Genomic DNA, 18,852 nt, shown 5'->3' on the forward strand with positions numbered 1-18,852 from the left:
GTCTAAAAATTGTAAATGTGCTAAAGAATCCTAGTATTGACAGTTTGTAAATGGTGTTTTAAGGCTTTTACAATTCACTCATTACAGTTCCTTAGAAACTGGGTAGCATATTCCATATTTTAAATTGAGTTTTTACATTTTGCTTTTATATGTAACGTTTCTTTTGCCTCAGTTTAACAATCTTCGGCAAATTAATACAGTTTTTTGTTTTCAACTACAGGGTCATGAAAAATGTGCCTTGTTAATACTTGACAAGATACAAGAACAGAGCCTTATTAATGCAAAAAATAATGCATTGCAGACGTAAGTATAACCTGATCCTCTCAAGTTCAGTTGACTTACCCAGAGATTCTGATTCAGCTTATCAAGTTCATGTCTTGGATTTTTTCATAGAAAAAGGAAGTTAAATTTCTGAGGTTTTTTTGAAGAGCCTGCCCTTGAAAACACTAGATTTATATTGCATTTTCACTTTTAATTTTGACTTCTTTGATGCTAATTCTGTGTTTGGTTTGTTGGAAAAATAATATGAAGTCATTTATTTGAAGACTATCAAAATTTCTTTCAATCATGTGAATGTATACTGGCATTTCCTACCTTTTCAAGCTTCACTTTAAATCTAAATAATTTATTTAGATTAAGATACTACATTTAATTTTAAAGTTTTTTGAGATCAAAGTTTATGTACAACTCCCTTCCATAGTGCTCATTATCAGCAGGATTGTAACCATCAATATTCTTACACCGGCTGCAACTGCTTGACTGGAATGGAGGAATGCCCCAGTAGAAGATTGAACCACAGGTTCAGGCTGTAGATCTAGAGCTTACAGATGAATCCATTCCACCTAAGCCCTTTTCCCCCCCTTTAATGTTGAAATTGTTTCTCCTGTTCCATTAGCTGCCGTAAACAGGAGGATGGTGTGCTAGCCCAGGAAGGGAGCAAAACTGCTGGAACAGAAATTATCAGTGGAATATTCAAGAGAAGAAAAGTGATACAATGATTTTGAACAGTCTGTAGTAGCCAGAATTAAGGATAGAACAAAGGCATTTCTTCAGTCTTAGATACATTTTCCTTTTAAATGTCCATTGTGTGCTGCAAACAGTGGAAATCTGACAGGTTTTTAAAGAAATCCTTGAGACTGGCAAGTGTTAAGCAATCTTTGCATGTATAAAGGTAATTGCTTATATTTATTTTCCACATATTTTATAGATATGGTACACCAGAATTATTTTAAAGTTTGTAATATAATTTAATGTCTAGATTATAATTGTTATGATCCTCAGGAGGAAACATTCTGATGCTGGATATGCTGTAAGTGCTGCCTAACTTTTTTTAAAAGGATTATTTTAAACTAAACTTTAATTTTTATGTTTTGTTTTGTAGACCTCTCCATATTGCTGCACGTAATGGCTTGAAGATGGTGGTTGAAGAGTTGCTAACCAAAGGGGCATGTGTCCTAGCAGTAGATGAAAATGGTAAGTAAATAATACACTTTGGTAAACTTCAGTAGTACCTAACAGGTAATTTTACAACAGACCGACGCAATAGACTTAAAAGCTGGTAGACATCATTGATACTTATATTCTTCCAAGAACAAACAATGAGCTGTGTGAGTATCTATATTAAAAAGGACGCTTTTCTCTTTATTTTTTTTTTTAATATAGAAATGTATTCTGAACATCACAGTGGTCCCTTTTACTGTTCATTTTGCATGTACTGTCAACAGCTAGTCTTTTTTAATGCTTGAGTGCAGTGGTAACTTGAATTTCCTAAACATGCAAGTGGCACCGGATAATTCTGACACCTTGCAGAAGAATTAAGGATTATGCATTCAATCAGCGCATGTTTAAATGGGTAGGAAGAAAACCATCACCATATGTTTGATTGTGTCCTAGTTCATTCTGAGATCAAAACTTGTGCTTTCCAATTGTCTGACCTAACCCAAGATGCAAGTAAATTACTGTTATATTACCTCATAAAATACATGATTGGTTAATGTGATAATTTTGTTTCAGATCTCAGTGAAGTCCTTCCTTAAACATTATAAAGCCCACAGGGAGCTGTGCTTCTATAATTAATATTTTCAAAAATCTCTTCCTGAAATAAGCTGGTTTCTCTCACAATACTGACTTTGTGGCATTAATATAATAATTTGGTACCTCCATCTCCCCATATCTGTAAACTAACAATAATAAAACTTAGCCATCATTGCAAGAGATTTGATATCTATGGATGCAAAGAACTGAGTGGTGAGTATTTATTATTAAGCAATTGCTATTAGGTGAACTTGCATGAATGAGTCCCACTGAAGTCATCTGGCCCTAATGTCAGTTTAGAGATAGGGGACAGAAAAATGAACCAGACTAGCTTCTAACCACCATTTTGTTTTGGTTGTTAAAATTGTACATGCAGATCTAGCTAATTTGCGTGTATGTCATGAGTGGAAAATTAAGTTCAAATCTGATACATGTTTAATTTTTATAGGAGCAACTGCGCACACAGTTTAAAAGAGAGAAATTTAAGTACAATAAGTACAATTCTAAAGAATACTTGAACTTGGAACTCGGTAGAAGAAGGAATTCTATTTAGGGGATGCATTCATTGCAATTGGTGCGTAAGTGTGAGTAGTTTGCTACAAAACTACTCACGTTTGTCCACCAAACTCATCTACTCTGCAGGTGTTTTCAGCTTACTTGAGCCAGTAAGATAGAAGTAATACCTCAGATTACTTTTGCTGCAGCATTTAAGATTTAGCCATCTGCAAAAGAATTTGTATGCTCTTAACATAAAGGAGGAGTTCTTGGAAAGTGCAGAGCACAGTGCACTTTCACAGTACTGCACAGCAGCCTGCAAAATTGATAGATAGCAAGTATTATTAGCATACTCATTTCAAAGGTTTGTTTACATGAGGAGCTACTTTGTGGCAGTCCTTGAACAGGAGCCAGGTTTTGTCTCTTTCACTGCAGAGAAGACAAATTTCTGATAGCTCCCCAGTTCTTTGTTTTACTGACATCTATATTATGACTTTATATTTAAAACCTATGCCAGGCTTTCTGAATACAGTTATTATTCCTCTAACATAATGCAAATTGTGGATAACTGAACATCCACATAGTCACACTTGCTATACATGTACCACATGCACTGGTCTAATTCTATTCTCTTACAGTTTCATTCCTAAATGAACTGCTTTCTGAGTTGAGTATATGCTCAACTGATCAGTCTTGGAAATTTTGCTTATTATTCCAAAATATGTTAAAACTAATATCTTTTATGTTCTAATGAAAGTCGTTGTTCTCAGAATGAGACTTGTTCATATATACAGAAACTGAAGCCAGTTTCTGTCCCTGTTGCTGTACACCCTATGTTCTGTATTCATCATATTGTTTGTGCTGTTGAACTGTGTTTAACAAGTGCTTTTATTCATATTGTGAAGTCTGTTTGCTGCCTGATTTTAAAAAAATAGTGCTTGTTGTGGTCACAGTGATTTAAATGCTCCATAAAGTGTGTATTTTCCCAGCATGTCTAATTTAAAATAAGTAACACCCCCCTGTTGCCTGGCATGATTGTAACTGAACATACATCTCCTGCTTACGAAGTCGTCTAGAGATGTATATGAGGAATGCTCAGTGCCATTCTCAGTACCCGTAGTACTAACCATTGCCTTGTCTGCATTTGTGCCCAGGTCATACGCCAGCCCTGGCTTGCGCTCCTAACAAAGACGTGGCTGACTGCCTGGCACTCATTTTGGCTACCATGATGCCTTTTTCTCCTTCCAGTTCAATGACGGCTTTCAACTTCGCTTGTTTTAAAAAAGACAGTTTGGGCAGGACACATCTCTGCGATGGCTCCAGTATGGGTAGCATTAACTCTTGTAATAAGCCCTTGAGTAATAACATAGGAACAGAGGATGGGTACAATGAAAATGATTCTGATTCTGAAACATTTTGACTTTTTGGTATGCAAAACTTTTTCTTTCCGTATTGTTTCCTTTCAGCTTTTTGTTTTGGTCTTTTTAAACAGCTCAAATCCCACTCCTATATTCTTAACTATTACTCTTGACAAGTAGGTATTGAAAGATATGTAGTGTTGATGAGAATTAAGCCTTTAAATAACAAAGGGGGACTTACTGGAATATTATTCCCATTAATGTTCTGCAGCTTTTCAGCTTCCTCATGTTTTCTTTAGGCCCTAAGTGCCCCTGTGGAAAGTCTCTACCTCTTATTTTAAGTAAAAAAGAGAAAATGCCTTTTTTCTTTTTGACAGCACAAATAAACAGGGAACTGTTTGTAAAAAGTACTTACATATTTTAGCTGTACTATTAGTACACAAACATATTTTCAATGTAGCCTTCATAGATTTCAACCATTGCTCCTTTCCTCTGTTTGTCTGTTTACTAATTCCAGGGGCTCTGATAATTAGATAACTTCTTTTACACAAACCAAAGGTGAAGTTGTAAATCCTAAAATTGCCTGTATTACGTTTCTACAGGAAAAAAAAATTTTACATTCTGCACGTATTAAGCACTTAAACGTACAGAAAGCACTTTTTACAGTTATTAGTTGCAGCACGCAATTAGAAAAATATAAACTCTTAAGGCCAAATTCTACTTGTCTCACCATGTTTCCCCACTGACATTAGTGGAACCACTTGTGAAAAATTAAAATCACTTGCCCCCCCCCCCCCTTTTTTTTTTTTTCCAATTCAGCACAAGCGTGTACAGTTTATTTGCACTACAGAATTAGGGCCATTAGAAGTTTCTGTCACCTGAGCCATTAACCGTGAATCTAGTATCAGAAAAAGAAATAAGGTGTAGACAAAGGTGTACGTAAACATTTATGATGACATGCCAACTTCAATAGATTTTAAAAATTTTCTATGCTTAAATAACCAATTTTTACTGTAAACAATATCGATTTTTAACATACTTCTGCCAGTGTTTGGATTAACAGAGTAGAGGTAAAGTAGTGAAAGCATAACACCAAAAGTTGAAATACCAATCACGAGAAAACAAAAATGTACCATGCACCATGCAGGGGATCGGAGGTGCATGCTAAAAGAGCCTATTGTCACCAGCTTTGAAAGCAATGTCAACTTGTGAATATGTTTACTCCTTCTGCCAAAGTTTCTAGGTCAAACGGACCCCGACCCTCATCTGCAACAGAAGTACAAAAGGAAGAATGAGACTTTATAAACAAAAACAAAACAAAACAAACGAATGCCTATCACGAACTAACCAGCCGTACCAAGAGGACCAAAATGCTTCAATGATTAAATGGAAGACTTTAGTACTTTTATTTTTTTCTTCAAATGTGAGTGACATAATGAAGTAGTTTTTCTAAATCATAAAACTATAAACTTTTGAGGTAATGAATAGTCTTGAGTGAATTTTACATTTTATGATGCAGGTTTCAAGTTGACATTTGTAACTAATTATGTGTTGACCACAGTTTGTTTTTTTCCAGACTAAGGAAAATGTTCATATGCTTTTAATGTAAATGTGTTTATATTTATTTGAAATGAAACAAATACCCAGGAAAATTAACTATGGCTTTTTCTCCTTGTTAGTAGTTGTGCATATTATTTTGTGTAATGCAAAATAAAATGTGAATCTAGGCAAGACTGATGGCCTGAGTGGAAAAAGGAAGGACTGATGCACTTCAGAAGTGTGCCCATCTTAATCTGTGGAATGCAAAGATGAAGTCCACAGGCTGTACTGGTAAAAAAGCAGAGAGCAAAACACTTTTCATCGTCATTTGAAAGTGTAAGAAAGGGATCCAACACCTTGCTAGACAGGTGAGAGAACACTGTACAACTACAGTAAAGTTATAGAAAAGGGTAATGTAGCATGGAGTTAAGGTGTTACAAGTTCCAGTGATTCACAGTCAGGATATCTGCAGGCCTAAATCTGTGCTGGGAGGATGAGAAGAGCTTCTTCCTGAGTGCATGCTTTCATCAGGGTAAATAAAAAGTAAGGATTTCTATTTTAGTTGTAGTTTTTAGCCATGTTCCACTGAATTGTTTAAAAATAATAATCCGTCAGCAGATTTCCAGTTCTTCAATTGAAAAAAACCACACATTGTTTATTTTGCCTTGCTAAAATTAAACATTGTTTCCTTGAACATTAACAAATTTCCAAAATTTGCAATGAACTTCCTAAGGGATAGTGTCTATGAAGGCAAAGGTATGTTTTTCCTCAATCCTATCTTTTCAGCAGTAGAATGACAGAGCACGGGAAACCCTGGTTTTCTCCTCAGAAGTAGCACAGGAAACATTTTTATGATTGACTTTTCTCAAAGTTTTTCATTAAAACCTGCAGAATAGCAATAACCACCTTATTGTAAGCACTGAAAATAAGAGGAGAGACCAGTTGTTAGTTTTCAGTCATGTGTTTAGAAATGAATGGAAATTCCAAGTTTTAGTTTGTTTGTTTCTGTGTAGAATGAGGGCATTTAAAACAAACAAACAAATGGGAAATAGTTGCCACCTGCTCTAACAGCAGGAACAGCATTTTAATTTTATTTCAACCAGAGATTAAATATGTCTAACCCTCAAATAAATTTACACTATCCTACATGAAGTTGTTTCATTAGGAGAAAACCAGTGATCTTTACAAGGAGAGTATTGTATTATTTCAAGCAGCCATTTTAAACAAATCAGTATTTTACTTGCTACCGTACAGAGTTACTGAAAATATTTTGTAAATTTGCAATACCTTGTAACTCTGGTAACTGTGTAGTATAACTGCTAACTTTTATGATGTATACAACGTTATAGAAGTGTAGGTGATTATCAAATAACTTTGCTCCTTCTAGGAATCAAATTTAAACTTCACTGATTAAACTTCTCTATAAACTAGCAATGTTGTAAGTATACAGTATTCCAGAAATCCTAGAAAAATATGATTTGTTAGCATCCTATGGGCATTGGGAAAGCCATGTTTTGAGTATGGTGTTCTTAGGGAAACCATCACAAGCAAGACCTTTGGAAGTACTCAGTATCAGCCTGTCCCCAGATCTCACCAGAATCCCTTTTCCTGTATGCTAGTATATTAACCTGTAACATAATTTGTCACTTGTAAAAATAAATGTGTTATTTAGGACAGGTATTTAAGCATGGGAATAATCTTATGTAAATAATCACCATGCCTTTCTGTGGACTTTTTACAAGGGTAGATTTAATCATACAGAATTGTTGCACTTAACCCTGGATCCTGCAATTTACAGTACATGGACTACTTCTGTATTTGCACCAAACAGTGGGTATTTTTTGAGGGGCAGCAGTCTGCCCAGTTTTATTAGCAGGATAGTTTTCATCCTGTATTTTAACCACAGTTGCAGGTGGAATCCATAGCAGGATTGGGTCCCATGTCTCTCTCATAAATACTGAGTAAAAACCTCCGGACTGCCTGAAATTGCTGTGAAATAGCTCAGGGGATTTCTGTTCATCGCTACTAAAAGGGCACCATAATGTGTTTGGTACTTTTATGCAGTCAACAACTGCCAGATTATTAAATTAGAACAAACACATGAAATGAATTGTTTATCCATTGTACTGTTGAGAAACTCGGTTATGTATCTTGAGGATGACTTCAAAAAAAATTGTGATTTTTATTCTTAGTCATGTAAGAAATATTAGAGTGCCTTTTTATATTTGTGTATTATGGAAATGTTTTGTGAAAGTTGTCTCTTTTTTTTTTCCATTTGAGTGTTATAAAAGCAATATATTACCAGTAAATTTTCATTTCAACCCTTCTTTGAATGTATAAAGTGTTTCTTCTTTTCATATGTTCTACCTGTATTGAAATGAAAATTAATATGCTAAATTTCTATAGGAATAATGTATAATTTTTGCAGTGCTGAAAATGCTTTCTTATTACACAAAAAGTAAACCTTTGATCAGTGTTATAGGAAAGGGCGTTCTAAACTAGTGACAATCTGAGTGTGTGTATAAAATGTAATTTTATGCGTTTCTTATGCAGTGATCTACATATTAAAGCCAATATCTTACGTTTTGTAGGTTTTGTCTTATATTTTATGCTTTAGCATGTGCAATATATCTTTACAAACGATGGTGATATGAATCTGGTGCCAGTGTTATATTTTGCATAACATTTGTAATAAACAATATGAAATATTGTTTGATGGTTTCAGTGGGGTTTTGTCGGTATTGTTTTATTTTGTAAATTGAAGTTTATAGACTTGGTAAATGTCATGTATAAAATGAGGAAAAAGACTTACTTCAGTGAATGACTTGGAATTCAGCCTGAATCTTCTCAAGCACAGTCTAGTAACTTTTTTTCAACTACTGAATGCTGTATTAATGTAATGAAAAACCCTAACTGTAAACTACTATTGAGATGCATTCAGATGGTTATTTTTACAAATAAAAATGGTACAAATACTGGTGGAAAACGGAGTAAATTTTATTTATTTTAAATGACGGGAAAACGTTTAACTACTGAGTGTAGTGAAGATGCTGAAAAGATGCTACCGCTTGTCTGACAGGAGTCCCCTCAGCGCGCCCTGACCTCCCCATCATGGCGGGTACGCAGCCGGCGGATGCGTCTCTGCCCTCCCCGACATGGCGGGCAGGCGGCGCGCCGAGCGCCGACCTCCCCAACATGGCGGCCGCACCTCTCCCGCTCCCGTTGGCGGCCAGGTTGTGGCGCCCGCCCCGTCCCTCCCCGCCCCGTCCCTCCCCACCGTGCCCGCGGCCGCGGGGCGAGGCCGCTCCGCACCTCAGCGCGATGGGGCGGGCGAGCGGGAGGCTGCCCGCGGCGGCGCCCCTCTTCTACGGGGCGTTGGCGGCGCTGACGCTGCTGGGGGTGCGCGACGTGTTGTTTCTCTACGAGGAGAACCGCTGCAGCATGACCTACATGTTCGAGTACCCCGAGTACCTGGTGAGCGAGGGGGGCGGCAGCCCGAAGGGGCGCGGCAGGGCCGCTGACGGAGCAGGGCGGGCGGCGCCGCCGCAACAGGTGGGAGGGAGCCAGCCGGCACCCAGCGCCGCTGGTGGGCGGAGGGGCGGCGGCCTCGCCGGGAGCCGTGAGGGGAGGAAGGGGTCGGGGGCGCGATGGGCGAGACGGGTCTGCCGCGGTACCTTGGGGCACCTCGGGCTGCCCGCCTGGAGGAGTCAAAGCCTCCCGCTTGTAGCAAATGAAATAGAAACCTTCGCGCTTTCCTCCCGCCAGTAGTTGCCGGGTGCGGTACCTGTAGCCCTGGCGAAACCGGCCGGAGGCACTCGGAGCTGCTGAGGGAAGAGGAGGCTGGGCCATGTCTGACGGTGCTGGCACGGGGCCGGTGGTGCCCTGTGGGTCGAGTCCTGTCCTTGTTTCTCGGCCCTCTGTGTGGCTCTGTGAAGCGACTGACCTGCCGAAGAAGGGAGCGGCTGAGGTCCCGGTGTAAGCCATTTTCCCAAGTCAGTGAGCGCCCGGCGGGTGGCAAGGAACTCGCAGACCTGCCCGCAACTTCTCGCTTTGCTGACAAAACCTCTTAGAGACCTTCTGAAAGACCTCCCAGGAAATCTTGAGTCAGTTTGAAGGAGACAGCTGCTGAGGGAATTGTTGTTTTCCAGACACTGTGTACATGTTACATTATACTGTGGGGATGTCAACATGTGAACTGAGGTAGCATTGCTGCTATTACCGCATTCACTTGTTTAAAAACAGTTTTTTAACAGAGTTCTTACTGCAGGATTTTTGTTTCTGTTAAAAACATCACAAAGCATGTTCTGTCAGTTCTTAAACGGTCATTTAGCATCACCTCTTTTGGAAAAAACATAATCAAATGTTCTGCATCATAATCTGCTGTTCTCAAGTAGGTTTCGAGCTGGGCCTGCATAGTAAGGAAGATCTTGCAGCAAAAACTTGGTTCCTCAATTCATAATGAAGCAGCAAGTTAATTTTAGGATCCGTTAACTGCACGTGATTATTTCAACACAGTCAAGTTCTGTGCGTGTTAGCATGCAAAAGAGAGCCTTGGGATAGCTGTAGGGGTTGTTCTGTCAGTGCTGTAGAGTAAAATTGTTTAAGCAACTATAAATACTTACACAGTACACAGCAAATTTTCAGCTCTCCTAGTAGCCGAAACCTATTTCGGTTTCAGTTCAAAGCCAACCAACTGAAAGTTACTGGCATAATCTGTTTGATGTTATTGGAGGTTCTCTGAAATTGTCATTTACCAGCACAACTTTGGTATTTACTCACTGTGCCAGTGCTTCAGTTCTAAGTTCTGTGCTGTAAGAGATGCACTGCTTCAGGGTGGGCACAGGGACAGGGAAGGAATTCCACGCAGCAGTGATGCAAGTTGTGTCTCGCTGTGGTGCCTCTCCAAACTCCTAATCTGTAAGCAGTCACTTTTACTGCATGCAGAACAGTACTTTGGGGGAAAAATATGTCCATGTTTGAGTCTGTTAAGCCATTAGACTTCTCAACTACATTTTTATTGCTGAAGAGGTTGGTTGTTTCATTTTTAATGTATTTGTAATGCTGGGTGTTGGTGCGAAACTACAAGGTAAGGATTTCAGATGAATGGTACCTGTTCTCCCTGCCAGATTGTGTACTGCATTACAAAACAAATAGTTCTTTGAGCAGGGAAACATAAAAAAGTTTGATTTCCTGGAGTCCGTTTTTTGGTGTGCCTAATTGTGTGATATAGCTCACAGTTGAGCTACTACCAAGAAAGGAATTGGTATTGGATTTTTTTTTAATTTTTATTTATTTTGTAGGTTATTTTGTTTGTTTGTTTGTTTTTTTGAGTTGCAGAATTGCAGTATTTGAACTTGGCCAATTCTTGTCCTGGCTAAACTTGTTATGAGATTCAGAAGTTATTAATGAGGGCTTTTTCACACAAGCCTAATTTTCTTAGAAGCACAGTGAAAACTGAAGCCTATGTTGACATTGTAAAAACTTGCCATAGCTCATTACAGCCAATTATGTAACCAGGGTCTTGGGAAATCAAAATTTAAAACCTCTGTCATGGAACAGGGACTTCTGTTTCCCTTGGGAGATGTGTGTTACTATTTTGTAACACAAGTTGAAGACTAAGGGAAAGGAAATAGTCTGTAGTCAAGGAGGGACAGACAGAGATGAAAAGGGGAGGGGATGAGTGTGTATGTGTGTGTGGTGGGAATTACAGCTAAATCACCTTTACTGTAGTCAGAGGTGGGAGAACCAACTGGAATAGAGATGCTTCTACTTAGTTCTATTTAAGCAAAGCACCTGAGGGAGACTTTAGAGAAGTTTACTGATGCAAAACTGGGTTTAATATTTACTTCGCTGTGATGTAAAATAAAATGTTACCTTAAGATTTAAAATGCCTTTTCTTTTTTTATACAGTTTGTTCATTATTTCATATATCTGTGAATTATCGTGATAAGTAACCAAATGCTATAACTAGCGTATAATTAGTATCACTCAGGTGTCCTGGTTTCTGGCCTGAAATCTCATGTCCTGAGAGAAGTGACTTCCTTTTTTTTTTTTTTTTTTTTTTTTCCCCCCTGTAGTATGTTACTTTAAGGATATGCAACTTTAACAGATACACAATTGCAGTCATTCCCAGTTTGTTTAAAGCTGGTTCAAGTTCATAATTGTTTCAACAAGCTGCAGCCACTCATGTGCAGTAATACCTACTTAAAATAAGTACTCAACATTTTGTGTTTATTGAACTTTTTAAAGCAAAACCCATTGAAGTTTTTCCTTCTGTGTTCTTCAGACTGTCCTTTAAAACACTACATAAAACAGAAACCAAAATATTTAAATGGCTGGATGGCCACTGTATTTTCTTGTTTGCAACGGTATAGATGTCATATTTGGTTTCTTTAAGCTTAAATCTACATTCAGAAACAAATGTTATTTAGTTTTCTAGGCACTGGAAAACTAGGCTATGTAGTCTTCATGTTCAAAAGGTGAACAATATGCTATGTTTTCCATGCGTAATTGATTTTAGTGAGAACATCCTGACATTCCAAACTGCATCAGCTATCTTTCAGTTCAGCCTTTTAGTAAGGATAGAGCCTCTTCACCTTGTTCAACAGATCTGAGCTGCCTTCTTTGTAGTAGCCTATTTGCATTTCAAAAATCTTTTGAGTTCTTGGGTGCTAGAGGATAGTATTTTGATTCTGTGCCATGTTTTCTTTTGCAACAGAAAATAAAATTACCGAAGAAAACAGCCAGGCGATATCCAGCATATGAGCTCTATCTCTACGGGGAGGGGAATTATGCTGAAGAAAACAAAAATCTAGTGTTGACAGGAATTCCAGTTCTCTTTCTTCCTGGGAATGCTGGCAGTTACAAACAAGGTAAGCATTTACCTAATTTATAGGTATTTTGCAAAGAGTTCTCATAGTTATGCATTAGTTAATGGCAAGGAGTTTTCTGTTTGAAATGATATCAACAATGGTTGATCGTCTTATGGTGCAGTTAATCCTTATCATTCCGTGGTCAATTTCAAGAAGGCAGAAGACTTGATTTTTATTTGAAATTAGTTAAGCAGTTGAGCTATAATATATTTCTGGAGTGAGACATTATGTTTTGAAGGCCAGAAACAGTACAATTTATGCTGTACTATGGCAGCACTGCACCGTTGCTATGTGTTTCCAATCAAAAACGTATTTGCTTTTGATTTGAATAGTATTCAGAGCAGCTGTGCCAAATAAAGCAATACCTGAATTTGATCAGAAGAAGCTAAACCAGCTGCCATCTGTCATCAGAAGTGGTATTAGTTACATACTATAGAAATAAGCATCATCTTATGGTTTAACTTGTAGCTTCAGTATTTCCTAATTCTTTATGTAGTGGTAGTTTTTCCTTAGTATCATCTTCCCCCTCTACACATGGCCTGCTTTGGTTTTCCATGTTATTCCCTGTTACAGTTCTAGGCTCCAGATGAAAAGAGGGAATAGTTTTAAAGCATTTTTTATTTTTCAGTGTAAATACCAAGCTTAATAATTTGCATGTGAAGTACTGTGTTTAAGTGTTTGTTTGAGTATCCAGAATTCCTTCCAAGCTGGGTTTGTTACTGTTATTTTTGATCTCTGAAATGTACTTTGCAGTTAGTAACACCCTTCAGACATTAGCAAAACTTGTGTGTGTATATATGGGGAAAAACACTTCAGTCTAAAACTTGCTGTTTTACCATGATAACTTTTTCCTTATATTTGCACCAGACTTGGTGATTAAATTATCAAAATTCAGGGAACCTTTACAAGATTATTTTCTCAGACAACATACCTGCTTAGCTTATGAAAAAGTAAAATATTTTGCAAACTTGTACTTTCAGAAAACTCACATAGCTTTGCAGAGACAGTAGTATCCAAAGAACGTTATGAACATAACGATAATGGGAGGTACCACATGGATTTCCATAATCGTCTCTAAAGTATTGGAAATCTTCTGTGAGATAATGCTGTCTCTAAAATCAGGGCAGTACATCATTATCCAGGAAATAGAATGGTACTTTCAGTGTATGTTAGGAATCAAAATGAAATATATAAAGAACAACCTAGCTGAGTAGAAGGAGTACTACATGCTGCAGATATCCTGCTACTTTAGATGAGTGCCTTTAAATATTTATTCCTTGGTTTGGTAAATTGATTTAGGGAGACTGGCAGTAAGTCACATTCATTTTCTAAAATCTTTGTTTGATTAAGGCAAAACTGATTTATTCTATAGCTCAGAATATTTTTAATATGGTTTATTATGAAAATTCACATTTCATTTAGTATTTATTGTGGAATAATATGTTTTAGGTCTGATACCTAGGTGAACAGTTGTTGCTGCTGTTGTTCTTTTCATGCTTGTTTAAAGCATGTTCGTGGTTGAAAAATGAAAGCAAGCATCACTGCTGTGTTTTTTGGGCTCTTATTTTGATTTGTTACAGACACTTTTGAAAGATGTGAATCCCTTATCTTTCATGGACACTAAAGTGAAATTTGTGAAGTTTACAAAATTCAGACTTTGCACAAAAGAAGATAGTATGGTTTAATTAGTGGGAACAAACCTGGAATTGGGAGAATTGAGATCCTGAGTTCTAATCAGGAACCAGTCACAAACGTGCCTTGTGATCTTTGGCAATATTTGTGTTCCTTCTACCATGACTTCCAAAGTATAAAGTTATGATGGGATACTTGATCTTTTAAATGCTTTTTAGCTCTTTTCAAACCATTTTGAAGGTGTTCTTATTACTTACCAATTTTAGATAGAATTGGTGAAAGGATTGACTACAAATTCTACTTATAATTTGCATCATGCTGATAATATTTGTTTAGGTGGTTGAATGTATAAAATATTTCAGAAATGTTATTTTCTAACATGATAAGCTTTGCTCAAGTTTAGTTGGTTATGTTCACCTCTCTAGTGAACTTTTCTGAGGAGAATTCTACAGGCTGCAGACCTCTGAAGTTATTGCACTCTAAGACAAATCCTGCTTCTAAATGCCAGACTTGGGCAGATCGTTAGTTTATTTGTAGAAGTGTATTCTTGTTTTGGGGACTCTTTTCTTTCCTTCTTTCCCTGTCATGCTCTTTGTTTGCAGCTGGTGCTTTTCCTGTCCTGCTCTGTCTCCTCAGTGACAATGCTGCACTTAGAAGGCTTGTATTAAATAGCAGCCAGGGTTAGATGAGCACAGGTCAGAAGCAAGGCCTCATAAACAGGACATTTTCTCCCTCAGGATTTCTGGTGGAAAAGTGTTCTTTGGGCTTTGGTTTCCTTCTCCTCTATACATCTCGGAGTTGTATTTGGGAATGTTGTTCTAGATTGGTAGTCTTCAAAGGAATTTTAGAAAACCCCAGCAATAGCATTGCCTCTCCAGTTGAAGGCAAGAATACTCATTTTGCATTCTTGTCCTGGTGGTGATGAGAAGGTGCAAACGAGATGAGAAGAGCTATGCTCGGGTGAAGGAGCATAAGCCTTTATCTTTTATCAATTTGGTTTAGACATTGTGTCCATGAAGTCAGCTGCCTATTAGTATGCAGTTCTCTGTACCTCACTCCAACCTTTTCTTTTATCTCATCAGACATCTTTTCCACATGCTTCTGTAAACTTTTATTAGGATGTGTTTACTCATACTTCTTTCTATCAGAAGGTTTCTTATAAAAACAGGAAAATTGTTACATTTCTCATTTTGCAATTCAATACTGTCAGTGGCTGACTGATATTTTTGTTGTCATTACTTATATATTCAAGTCTGCTTTTGTAAAACAAATCGGATTGCAGTTTAGAAAAGATTTGCCTTCCATCTTTTTTTTTTTTTTTTTTTTTTTACCTTTTATAAATGACTTGACATGAATAATGAATTTAAAATAGCATTTGTTTCTTGATAGGTCATGTATTTGTGTTCGTCTACTAATGATGGTGCTAGGACAGTCTAATAGTCCCTGCTTAATTTATGTAATTTTTCCTAGTGCGTTCTCTTGGATCCATTGCACTTAGAAAAGCAGAAGATCTTGATTTCAAGTATCATTTTAATTTCTTCAGTGTCAACTTCAATGAGGAGTTGGTTGCACTGTATGGTGGTACTCTCCAACGACAGACCAAATTTGTGCATGAATGCATAAAAGTAATTCTTAAGTTGTACAGGGTAAGTAGTGACATATGCTAGATCATGTACTTGTGTTTTGGAATGGAATTCTGGTCAGGTTTTTCTGACAGATAACTTGAGAACAATGAGTAAGGGAGGGAGACTTTATACTGTGTGTAGGTAATTGATCATGGTAACAGCACAAGTAAGAACTGCTGCTTTTTAATAGATTTTTAATGTTTGTGACAATCTTGGAGACCTGATTAGGTTCTTTATTGTTTATAAACAAACACTTCCATGTGCAATGCATGCTTTTTTTTGTAGTACAGCTTTAAACTTTCTCAAGCTTATTAAAATAATAATATAGCATCACCTTCCATCCTGTTTTCCTAGAAAAGTTTTCTGTTAGCCTATGTTGATACTAATTAATATTATCCTTGAAGGGATGCAAGTTGATCTGGGGGGGAATGAACAACTGCTAATCAGAGGAGGCTTATATCAGAACCAGATTTGACATTGAACTAATTATACTTTGCTCTTTGCTTAAGGATCGAGAATTTGCACCAAGCAGTGTGGCAATAGTAGGCCATTCCATGGGTGGTCTTGTTGCAAGAGCATTGCTTACCCTGAAGAATTTTAAGCCTGAACTTATAAATCTCCTCATTACACAAGCTACACCTCATGTTGCACCTGTAATGCCTTTGGATAAGTATCTTACTGGTAAGTAAGCTAACCTAACTACATTTTATTTCTTTACTGATTCCCTCATGTGTTAGCTGGTGAGATTCTTGCGAATTGCTGAGGCTTGAAGCAGTTTGTGTGTGCAGAATGTTCTGTTTACTGTAATTAATCTATTCCTTTATTACTGTAGTGATTATTTCTGCGCACTATGCTACTTTAAGTGAAATGTCAGTATAAAATTGACTATGTGAACCTATGCTTCTGTGAAGGGGCAGAAGTCCAAATAATTTCTAAGTTCAATAAGCTGCAGAGTATGTAACTAATTTTGTAAGCTCTCCAGAGAATGACATTTTTTTCTTTCTTTTTTTGTAAAACTTGAACTCTGTAATGGCTTTCTTTGTCAAATGAATTGCCTAAATAGAGTTGTTTTTGTTGAAGTTGTTAATGTTTGTCACTCCCAAAGTGTGTGGAAGAGCATATTGAATATAGGTATAACTATGTATTTTACAAAATACATTTATCTATACGTATAGAAGATGCAATGTATTTTCTGCTTACTTAACTAAAATGAAAAGGAAAGTATGATCATTATGTATGCACTGTTAACTTATTGGAAAGATAGATGTGACTAAATTATGCTGATGAAATATGTGCTTTGTGGCTACTTTGCTGTTCCATGTAGATATAGAAAGAATTGATGAAGGAAAAGTATAAACATTTATTTTCTTTATTCTCTGTGGCACCCAAGAGGAATGGATTATTTCTAGTTGCTAAATTTGATTTATTGTGTTTGTATTAATTTTTCTTCCTACAACTGATTGCAATGCAATGCTTCTTTCTTGCTGACTGACTGTTTCTGGATTATTGCCATCCTTAAAATAGAACCATGATTTGCTACCTAAACAAAATAAGTGCTCAGCTAATATAGGAAGCGTGAGTGTATCTCTCTCCTAATTACTACCTCCTTGGCATTAAAACAATAATTTTTGTTCCTTATATGAATCAAAAGTGGTAATCAGAGCTTGAACGCCTCTAGGAGGGCTTACAGAAACTTTTATTTGAATCTTTCCGTAGCTTTTTTTAATATATAAAATAGATTTATGGGAAATATATTGATTTTAATGTATTTTATAGATTTTTATACAGCTGTAAACAATCATTGGATTCTAAACGCCCAAGAGTTAAGAAATTTAACTACCCTTTCTGTGGCGGGAGGATTCAGAGATTACCAAGTTCGTTCAGGACTGGCTTTTCTACCAAGATTGAGTCAACAAGACAGTGCCTTATCTGTTGTGGTAAAAAAAAAAAACAAAAAAAACACTTTTTTGGTTTTGCATGGAGGTATGCTAGATAGCTCTCTATGTAATACATGTACCAGTGTCTGATTGTAGTTTTTATGTATAGCATTGTGTAACTAAATATGAAAATAATACATGTGAAAACACAAAGATTATATATATATAACGCCATAAATAATTGATGTAGCAGAAATGAGTGTCCATTGAAAGAGTATGCGTTGGGGTGGATTTGAATCATCCCAAGTACTGCTTGATACTATTTCTTTTCACCACCTTCTTGCACCTTTTCTGTTGCAGAAATCAGTTTTTATTGGCATTTTTGCAAGAGATGTGTACGTGGAGACTGACAGATGTGCAGTATAGGAGTAGACTGCTAGTTGGTGTATAAAAGGACGGTTCTGTCTTTTGAGCCTCCTTTTTTGTATTTATTGTTGTTGAAAGAACTTACAAACAGAAAGGATCTACTGGATCCTACAGTCCAGTCTTCTGCTTGTGCAGGCATCTATTTCCTCCCAAAATTAATCAAGCAACATCATAGAACTAGTTAGGTTTGTTATTCCATGTTTCCTGCCATGTAACTGTTCCCTGCACAGAAGAAACTGGCAAATACTCCTCAGTAGGGCTTGACAGAAAATTTGTAGTTTCCAACTTCCATTTATTGTGTAAGCCAGCTTTTAAACAGGTTTCTTCTGACATCAACTTGAAATGTTATCTGAAACAGTTTTCATTCCCTTGGTATTTACCTCCCTGTCCATTGTACAGAAGGCTGTCTATAAATAGTCTCCACTCTGATTCTGCTACGCAGAGATTAACTCTGCAATCCCTTTGTCCTAGCAACCCTTATATGCATCTGCAGCACTTTCATTTCTCATGACTGTTGGTGATCAAGATTTTGCATGAGATCCTGTGTAGAGTGGTATAATTTTTTTTATAACCTTGTCATCTGGATCTAACAAGTCATACCGTAGGATGGTGGTTTTTTCCTTATTTTTTCTTCATGGCTGTAGTTCATTAATTGTTTATACTTTACTTGAATCAGTTTGTATGATAAGGTAATGAGCTCTGTTTATGGAAGGGAGGTTTTTGGTAGCAGTCTGTAAATGCAGTTCATGTGCTTGTACAAATGAATAACTTTGGACTGTCCAGTTCTTTCATGCTCCTTTCTGTTGAGAGTGTCCTTGATTTTTCAGCAACAGCCTTCACTGGCATGCTTCTATTCTTATGCACCAGGATCACTTATTAAATTAGTAAGATTAGTAAGAGAAGCAGTCTTTGAAGAACTTCTTGGGAAGTTTCTTCTCTACCATTATTTGCCCTTTGACCATTAGACTCTGATATCTGATCTATCTAACATACA

The 18,852-nt window shown here is 37.1% G+C and overlaps 2 protein-coding genes across 22 annotated transcripts in view; both read left to right on the forward strand.

The window, feature by feature from the left end:
- The window catches only part of ANKRD44 (ankyrin repeat domain 44), a 154,007-nt gene extending 145,595 nt beyond the window's left edge, over positions 1 to 8,412 (forward strand). For 14 of the 21 annotated variants that reach the window (XM_080599910.1, XM_080599901.1, XM_080599904.1 and 11 more), the window contains 3 exons: positions 221 to 303; positions 1,382 to 1,473; positions 3,684 to 8,412. In XM_080599910.1, the coding sequence (XP_080456036.1) occupies positions 221 to 303; positions 1,382 to 1,473; positions 3,684 to 3,949 (441 nt within the window). In that variant the 3' untranslated portion in view covers positions 3,950 to 8,412. The other 7 variants (XM_080599897.1, XM_080599902.1, XR_013953649.1 and 4 more) reach the window with 6 other exon arrangements.
- Positions 8,413 to 8,506: 94 nt separating this feature from the next.
- The window catches only part of PGAP1 (post-GPI attachment to proteins inositol deacylase 1), a 34,212-nt gene continuing 23,866 nt past the window's right edge, over positions 8,507 to 18,852 (forward strand). The window contains exons 1-5 of the mRNA XM_080599916.1: positions 8,507 to 8,900; positions 12,145 to 12,298; positions 15,401 to 15,576; positions 16,065 to 16,236; positions 17,332 to 17,492. Of these exons, the coding sequence (XP_080456042.1) occupies positions 8,538 to 8,900; positions 12,145 to 12,298; positions 15,401 to 15,576; positions 16,065 to 16,236; positions 17,332 to 17,492 (1,026 nt within the window). The 5' untranslated portion in view covers positions 8,507 to 8,537. The remainder of the gene's footprint in view (positions 8,901 to 12,144; positions 12,299 to 15,400; positions 15,577 to 16,064; positions 16,237 to 17,331; positions 17,493 to 18,852) is intronic.

The sequence above is a fragment of the Anser brachyrhynchus genome (assembly GCF_964034855.1).
Source record: "Anser brachyrhynchus genome assembly, chromosome: 7".
NCBI lineage: Eukaryota > Metazoa > Chordata > Aves > Anseriformes > Anatidae > Anser > Anser brachyrhynchus.